The following is a 9171-nucleotide window of genomic DNA, read 5'->3' on the forward strand; positions in this document are numbered from 1 at the left end:
CTAGATATGTGAAGGGGAATTTACCTCTTACAAATCCAATAATAGCTCCAACCGCCTTACACAATCCATTAGGAATCTTTGAATACGTGTAGTATAAACTCTTATCTTTGTTGATCATCTTGCCTGATATCTTCTCATAGTTCCCCAACACTGCCATAATCTTGTTCAAGGATGGAGGGTGAGCAGAAGAAAAGATTATAGTATCATCAGTATATGCCAAGTGGTTTAAAGGATCAGACCACTTAGGCATTCCAAATCCCATAAATGACCTGTCTTAAAATAGCTTATCCAAAGACCTGGAAAGTACCTTAGCTAACAGAATGAAAAATGCTGGTGATAGAGGATCCCCTTTCTTGATATCCCTTGTAGACTTAAAGAACCCTTACGACTGCCCATTCACCAATACTGGGTACCAGTTATTTGACACAAAGTTCCACACCATGTTGATGAAGTTCTAAGAAAATTCCATCTTCTTTAGTACATGCAATAAGTACTTCCATGAAACCCTATCATAGGCCTTAGCCATATCAAGCTTGATCACCACATTAGTTGGCTTTCCCTTTAACCTTATGTCAGTGATAATATCTTGGGTCAATAAGATGTTCTCAAATATACTCCTACCCTTCACATATCCGGATTGATTAGGAGATATTAGAGAAGGCAAAAAAATTTCCAATCTATCATGTAACACCAGGGACAAGACCTTGTTATTGATGTTGCTCAAGCTAATAGGTCATAAGTAAGAAAAGGTCTCAACTCTAGGTTTCTTAGGCAGCAACACTAGATTGGTATGAGTGATGAATTTACGCAGTGCAACTCCTCCATTGAAGTGTAGCACCATGTTGTGTATATCAGCACCAATAACATCCCGGCATGTTTGATAAAACAGGCCAATGAATCCATCTGGACCACTAGCACTCTCCCTACTAAGCTCAAAAACTATTGTCCTTACCTCTTCAATTGTTGGCAATCTGCTAAGTTCCAAATTATGTTCCACAATGACCATCGAAGTTATATTATTGAGTAAGGAAAAGTCAAATGTATCACCTTCATTTGTGAACTATTTTTGATAGAAGTCCACTTTTGATCCTCTTCAAATGCAATTTCTTTCTTTTACCATTGACATGATTTTGAAAGAATCTTGTATTCCTATCTCCTTCAGCAAACCAAGTCATCCCAACTTTTTACTTCCAATACTGCTCCTCAATACTAAAGTATTTCTTCAACTCAGATTGAGCCTTTTAAAGCACAATCCTGTTCTCAATTGTAAGCTCTTCTTAAAGCAACATCTCTTTCACCTAGCAATGTCTTCCAAAAGAGCCAACTGCTTGAAGATATCACCAAATGTTTCCCTATTCCATTTAGACAGTGCTTCCTTCACCCTCTTGAGCTTCTGCTTGAACATAAAAAATGGGTCACCTATGAAATCAGCTTCCCAATTCTGCCTCACCACATCCATAAATGTAGCATGTTTAGTCCAAAAGTTCAAGAACCTGAAAGGCTTGACAACATTGGTGGTCTGCTCCCCACATGTCATTAACAATTGTGCATGATCTGATCCAGTTCTGATTAGATATTCAACTTCAATAGTTGGCAAGATGTTCTGAAATGACAAATTCACAATGATCCTATCCAATATTTTGAATATACACGCAATATTATATCTCCCATTCCACCATGTAAATGGACTTCCTTTGTATCCTTGCTCAAACAAACCATAAGAGTTTACATAAAATACAAAATCCTCATATTCAGGAGGGTGTACAGGTAGTCCTCCTTTTTTCTCATCTTCATGCAATATAACATTAAAATCCACTCCTACCAACTATGTCAATTTCATATCACTTTCTAAGTAATACAAGTGATCCCACAATTCGAACCTCTCCATTCCTGAACATTTTGCTTAAACAAATGTCATCATCATGTGTTGCCCTAGGTCATGGTAAAGCACTCTCATAGTCACCTGTTGCTCAGTATCCTCCACTAATTCCCATTCCACCACTGCATCAAAGAACAACCATATTTGCCCATTAATATTTGCATAAGCAGTCTCTATATTCAACCTTCTTCTATATCTATCAACGAGTCTCTTGTTTTGAAAAGGATCCATCAATGCAACCACACAAAAGTTATTCTCCCTATTCATGTTGATCACCCTAGGAAAGGCCCGTTGTGTATTCACAGACCTTATGTTTCATATAAATATTTTGATCATCATTTAGATAGAGAAGCTGTCCTCCTGAGCATAATTCTTGAAGGTTGTTGTGACTCTTTATTATGATTCTTCTTTGTTTTCTCACCTCCTTTAGCACTAGCTGTAGGTGATAGATCCCCATCCCTAGCCACCTGTTTGAGGTTTTCTGTTGTTGATTCATCATCTCCCTCATCCTCCATAGGATTTTTAATCATTAAGTCTTCATCAATTGGTGCCACATTATGTGTAACTAAACCATGTAAATGTTGTAGTGGAGTCTTCAGTGGAACATTAAGATGCAACTACATAATTTGATCTGTGCCATATTCCATAGGCACTTTCTCTAGTTCCCCAGATGTTCTTGGAACAATTGCTTGCTCATCAGCCTTTTCATTGCTATTCACCATAGAAGAAGAAACAGCATACATCAATTTGAATTGCTGCTCATAAACACTGCCTATCCCTGGAATTACTGCGGCAATCTTCTCAGAAATATCTGTTCTATTGATATCACCAGCATTTCCATTGCCTATGCTTTGGTCTGACCTTACTGTATCATCCATAACCTTCACTTTATCATCGAGTTTGTTCTCTGATACATACACCAAAACACCATCTACATAGGCCAAAATCTTTCCAGTTGCACTAGGGATAGGGTTTACTTTCGTTGCTTCATCAGGTTAACCTGGCGCCAGGCCTGGCATCGCCAGCCTAATGCCTAGGGTACCTGGCGCCAGGCCTGGCGTCGCCAGCCTAACGCCTAGGTTACCTGGCGCCAGGCCTGGCGTCACCAGCCTAACACTTGGGGTACCTAGCTTTAGGCCTAACGTTGCCAACCTAATGCCTGGGGAGCTTGGCTTTAGGCCTGGCGTCGCTAGCCTATCGCCAGGTGGGCTGGTGTCCCTCACTTTTTCTCCTGTTATATTTGTCGTACCTAGTTGATCATCCTCCACCTCAATTGAATCACTCCCTACAACCTTTGTTGACTTTATCTCATCAAGGTTCTCAAGCTGCCCAGAATCTGCAAAACTTTGAGACAGAATATGTTGACATGATTGGTTTGTAGTCAAATTGAGTTGTCTTAGCTCCTCTTTGCTAGTTCCAAACCTTCTATGAACCCAGTCGATTGTCGATTTCTGTTTAGTCTTTTCATCAGTACTTTGATCACTAGGAATAATAGGATTAGCCTTAGCTAAATTCCCATTATGTTGATCTTCTAACATTTTCTCAACTGCTTCCTTCTTTACATGCATAAGTTCTTGTTGATTACCTTCTCCAGCTGGTTTAATTTAGCATCCTTCCCAACCCTAACCCCAGAAGCCTTAGGATTAGGGCTTGACACTCCGGTATTGCCTTCTTTTTCCTTCTCATGGCCCTTCTTGCATTGCTATTCCCGATGTTACTTCTTCTTACCATTGCTATGATCCTCACCTTTGCCTTCAGTAATTTGTAGAGTAGGTTGATGAACTTCCTCAACCTCTAATGCATTAAACTTGTTCTTGGTTTCTACTTCCTCAAGTTTGGCCTTCCTTTTACCCTTGTCAGCTTCCTTACCTTGTTTGTTATCAACAATGTGACCCCGATTATCCTGTTGGTATTTGTTCTTTATTGCTTGTATCCATTCCTACTTGGCATGATTAGTAGCAGGCTTACCAACCACCTTTCAACTTGACAGAACCTTTGTTGAATTTGCAGTTGTACCAATTGCTTCAGTGCTCACCACACATGTCTTCTCCTTGCCTTGATCCTCAACATCTTCATTAAATCTCTTGTGTAATTCAGGATGAATTACCCAGCATTCTGCCTTACTATGCCCTTGCTTCTTGCAAGGCTTGCAATACTTAGGCATATAATCATACTTAATCCTAATCCATTTAAACTCTTCTATCCTGGATTCATCAGCTTCTTCAACAATCTTAATACATTTAGGGAAATTACCTTTCAAATTCACTTCCACCATTACCTTAGCACAACTAGGTCTAGTCCCATTTTGAATTGCTAGGTCTACATGTAATGGATTACCAACTGCACGAGCTAAAATAAATACACATTCCTTACTAAAGAAATTTTAAGAAAGTTCTAGAATGCTAATCCAAGCTATGGCAATTGGAGTCTCTTCATCAGGTGATCACCAAGGATTCCATTTTGTACAATGCATCTGCCATATGTCTGATTGAGCCTTTAAATAAAAAGTTGGCACTCATAGAAGATGAACATAATCCTCAAATAAAGACAGCCTAATTAGCACATGATTGTCTTCAATCAAGCCAACTGAACAATGACCCTTTATCTCATATTGAATAGGAATCATTTTAAGTAATTCACCAATAATAGGCTTCCTATATGAAAATTTCACAAGAACTGCAAGTTGAATCTCTTGTTGTATGATGGATTGCTTTACTTCTTGTTTCTTCCACATCAAAACTGGTTCTCCATGAAGCAACTCAACTGGATTCAATGGTAGCGTAGCTAGGGTTTGCATGGGCGTATTTATGACAGTAGGGTTTAATAAATTCGCATAGGTTTTAGGTGGATTAGGGTTTGTATTAGGGTTTGTAGAGGTTGGTAACGGCTGGGGGATGGGGGAGGAAGATGACGGACCAACCTCAGGAGGAGGCTAGACGCCGGCCATGGAAGCCATGAAGGGCAGTCGCCGGCGTGCACTATTGATCACCCCTTTGAGTAGAGAGGAGAGAGAAGAGAGCGTTTTTGGGATTTTTGGTTCGGGATTTGGATTTATCCTTCCATTTAGAATTTCGCTATGATATCTTTTAATTTTTGTATGACTACGTGGGTATCTTTATTCATGCTAGAGATCTTGTCCATGCTTAGGATTCTTTATTTTGACACGATGATTTATTCTTGATATGTTGAGTTAATTTATTTAGCCTTAGTTATACATTACTCTCATGAGAATACATCCGCATATTTACTCCTTATATCCTTGTTCACCATTCATATATTATCTCACACGCATATGCATACACCTTACATATGTATATTATAACTATATGGTCGGTGATTTTGAGATTTAGCATTCTGTTTGGTGGTTTAAAACTTCGAGTAGCTTCATATGATACATTATGCCTTGTGTGTATGGTTGGTTTTGGTTTTTGAGAGGCTTAGGATTGATTTGCAATGGCAATTCTTAATGTTGAAGCTTTAAGTTGGAAGAGTTGACCAAGATTTGGCTTTTGATTAAATGGCCTCGAAATCGGGAGTTGATTGTTTCAATAGGTTCATATGATGATTTTGGACTTGGACATGTATAATAACCCAATTGATATTTAGCATTCCATTTGGTGGTTTGAGGCCTTGAGCAGCTTCGTATGATGCATTATAACTTGCGTACATGGTTGATTTTGATTTTTTAGAGGCTCGAGATTGATTTGGAAGAGTGATTCTCAATTTGGAAGCTTTAAGTTGGAATAATTGAGCAAGGTTTGACTTTTGAGCAAGCAGCCTCGGAATCAGGATTTGATGATTTTATTAGGTTTTTATGGTGATTTTTGACTTAGGCATTTGTTCGATTTGCATCCGGATGTTCCTACAAGGTTTTGGCCTTATAGGTTCACAAGTTGAAAATTTTGAGAGTTCCTAAGTTTGACTGAAAGTGGACTTTGGTGTTATTGAGCTCAGGTTGTGGTTTTGGGAACTTGGATAGGTTCATTTAATTGATTGGAACTTGTGTGCAAAGTTTGGTTGTAATTCGGAATGACTAAGTATAATTCGACGCGTTCAGCGAAGTTTCAAGGTTTGAAAGTTAAGATAAGGATTTTGATTTTCAATTCTTGGTTTTGTTGTTGTTTGTGGTGTTTTGAGCCTGTGAATAAGTTTATATATGGTATTTGGACTTATTGGAATGATTGGACATGTTTTTGGGGGGTCATGTGTAATTTAGGATGGTTTTAGACCATTTTGGTTGAGTTATGAGTACCTGATGTGCTGGTGTGTTATAGTGCATTGCGATCATGGAGAAGGATTTGGAAAGCTGGCATTTGTTCTTCGCGATCGCGTACAATATGACACATTCATTAAGCTTTGGGGGAAAGAAGCAAAGAGTTCTCTTTCACAAAGCATTGAATTAGACGAAGGTTTGGCCTTCGCGTTTGCGTATTTGGGAACTCGCATTCTTGTAGGCTTTGACATTGCTGGTCAATGCGTTTACCCAATGTCTGGGCAGACTTTATAAGATGAAATTCTGAGATTTTACCCAATCTTTCATATTTTGATCCCTACACTTCTTGAGGTGGAGATTTCGAAGAGAAATTTCACTACTATATTGGAGGTAAGGAATCTTCACTTGGATTTGGTTATATATTTCTGTTCCCCATTGAATTCTATACCTATCACTTCCAATTTACAAGTGAAAATTGGGTGTTTTGTCTACAACTTAAGAGGGTATATTTTGGGGATTTGAGGATTGATTTTGACTCGGTTTGAAATCTAATCATATATTTAGACTTGTTAGGTTATAGGTAGTTAGGATCTACTCCTTGTCTGGGGTTTTAACCATGTGGGCTGGGTTAACTATTTTTGACTTTTGGGGATTTGATTAAATATCAAAGCTTTATTGTTTGAAATTTATTCTTATGGCTTTGTTTGACATTATTGACTTGTATTTGACTAGATTTGAGTCATTTGGTTTTGTATTTTAACGAAAATGTTTTTTTGTTGATTAAAGCTTTTCGGGTAGAGGTAAGTCTTTTGTCTATCCTTATAAGAAGAGATATTTCCCATAAGTGATTTGTTTGCTAATAGCTATATGATTTAGGCGGCGCTACGCATATACGAGGTGACGAGAGTATATGCGTATTAGATTATGGACATAGCCGGATAGAGATGGGATCATGATATGCTTTATTTAAACATAATGAATTGCTTATTCATGTTTCTTTATATATATAAGACTACTAGTTGTATCTAAATCATGATTAGAAACCATCCTAGAACTATGATTTGTTGCTTAGGATATGAAAAACTTCATTCACCGTGTTGGAATTTCTAATTCCGCTATATTTATACGATTGCTTTGACTGACTCATGATTTAGTGATTATTGGCTCTTATTGCTCATGTTTGATATTATGATCAGACTTAAGGATATTTGTAATGACCCGATTTATTATTTTGAGTAATAGCTTCTCGTTTCATGATTTGAGACCTTATATAGCTTTATTTTATGATGTATAACTTGCGTGTTTGGTCTGTTTTAATTTTTGATTAGATTGAATGTGATTTTTCAAAGAAAACATGATCTTTGAGCTTGAAAAGTTACCACCGTTAAATTTAATGGTAAACGACTTGGGATAGGTGTTTTGACGATATATAGAAGTTTGTATGATGATTTTGGACTTGTACGCATGTGTTGTTGGGGTCTTAGGTGACCCTATGCCGTTTTGGCACTTATTGTGAAAAGTTATGAATTTTGAAATCTTTGAGGCTTGATGCTTAATTCTACATTTTAGATGTTAATTCGATGATTTGAACCTGTGAGCGGGTTCCTGTGATATTACTATACATGTATGGATGTTGAAGTGGGCCTCGAGGGGGGGGGGCTCGGATAAGTTTCGGATCATTTTTGGTCCTTGTTGAGTTGGTTGATCTACTGGTTTTTTACAGTGTTTAACAATCGCATAGCTTGTCTTGTGATCGCGTAAGAGGATTGGGGCTGGGGGTTGGGGGCAGGATGTTCATCGCGATCGCATTGATAAAACTAGGATCGCATCGTGTCTTTTGGCACCGGGGAAATTCTCTTTGCGATTGCGATGGTGGTCTAGCAATCATGTAGAAATAGTTAGGGCCAAGGTATATTATCTCATATCTAATGCATGTTAGGATCGCGGACACGAAGGCTTCCAAGAGTTTTGGGGTCAGTGTGGTTTTCCCTTCGCTAATGTGTGGAGTGTGTCACGAACACGAAGGCTTGGCTGGGAGTTGTACGAAAACACGAGCTGGTCTTCATGAACACGGTGGTCACAAATGTCCGGTCTTTATGTAATTTTCGCTTGGCTTATCTTGAAAAGAAGTTATTTTCGTATTCTACTTCTTGCTCACTTTTGTTATGAACATCACAGGCAGGGTGTTGACAGTCATAGCTTCTTTGCTTTTAGACTTCGATACGAATTTGCTCCATTTCTTAACTTATTGGATGTCGTTTCCTTTGTGAGGCTCATAGACAAGCAAACTTTCATTTCTAGTGGAGCCCATGGTCAATTCTATGTCATGGTCATGAGTAGCAAGTTCTTCAAATGTTCTAGGATAGATATCCCTCAATATTTAACGAAATCCCCAATGAATTCATTTGATGCACATATATATATGCCAGAAGCTTCACTAACCTATCTTTGTAGTTGAGGTTTGCATTCCTCCATCAGTTGATAAAGTCAATAACTGCTTCATCCTTCCGTTGATGAGAATTTATATATTCCACCATGCCCATAGTATGCCTCATGCTAAAAAGGTGGTTGAGAGAAATCTTATTCCAGTTGTTCCCAGCTATTAATGAATCTACCCTCCATGTCTATGTACTAATAAAAAGCATTTTCCTTTAGTCAGTGGTTAAACTGCTTGATGAGGTGATCTCCGTAGGCCTTGTTATTATTTCATGTCTCAACAAAGTGTGCCACATGTTTCTTTGAATTTCTCTTTCCATCGAACTACTTAAACTTGGGAGGTTGATAGCCAGCAGACATCTTCAAGGTATCGATCCTTGTTGTGTACAACTTTGTATATGCAAGGGATTACTTGGAAGCAACTTCATACTAGTTTTTGATGATCGGTTTGGTGAAATCCGTTAGTTGATCGATATGAATATCTCTTTAGAAGAAATGGGAATTACTTTGGCGGATGTTATTTCTCTAAGGGGAGAATCAATTTCTTAAACTTCTGGGACTTTCCAGGTGCATGGCTGGATTCTTCTTCCATGAAGACTTTCACCCGATCGGTCAACTTGTCAATTCAACTGTCTTGAACTTT

At 38.3% G+C, this 9171-nt stretch overlaps 1 protein-coding gene across 1 annotated transcript; it reads right to left on the minus strand.

Annotated features, from left to right (window-relative positions):
• Window positions 1-1294: 1294 nt before the first annotated feature.
• On the minus strand, window positions 1295-2146 carry LOC138875211 (uncharacterized). The gene is made up of 2 exons (XM_070154035.1): window positions 1964-2146; window positions 1295-1825 (listed from the first exon to the last, which is right to left on the minus strand). The coding sequence occupies exons 1-2, from the start codon at window positions 2144-2146 to the stop codon at window positions 1295-1297; spliced, it is 714 nt and encodes a 237-aa protein (XP_070010136.1).
• Between the last annotated feature and the right edge of the window lie 7025 nt (window positions 2147-9171).

Source organism: Nicotiana sylvestris, chromosome 8 (assembly GCF_000393655.2).
Source record: "Nicotiana sylvestris chromosome 8, ASM39365v2, whole genome shotgun sequence".
Lineage (NCBI taxonomy): Eukaryota > Viridiplantae > Streptophyta > Magnoliopsida > Solanales > Solanaceae > Nicotiana > Nicotiana sylvestris.

What these genes read in the sequence shown, in the direction of transcription:
- LOC138875211 (XM_070154035.1), bottom strand. Translation starts at nt 2,146, where the DNA reads ATGAATAGGGAGAATAACTTTTGTGTGGTTGCATTGATGGATCCTTTT. An exon ending in TGGAGGATACTGAGCAACAG is followed by an intron (nt 1,826 to 1,963) that starts GTGACTATGAGA and finishes AAATTGACATAG; the next exon opens with TTGGTAGGAGTGGATTTTAA.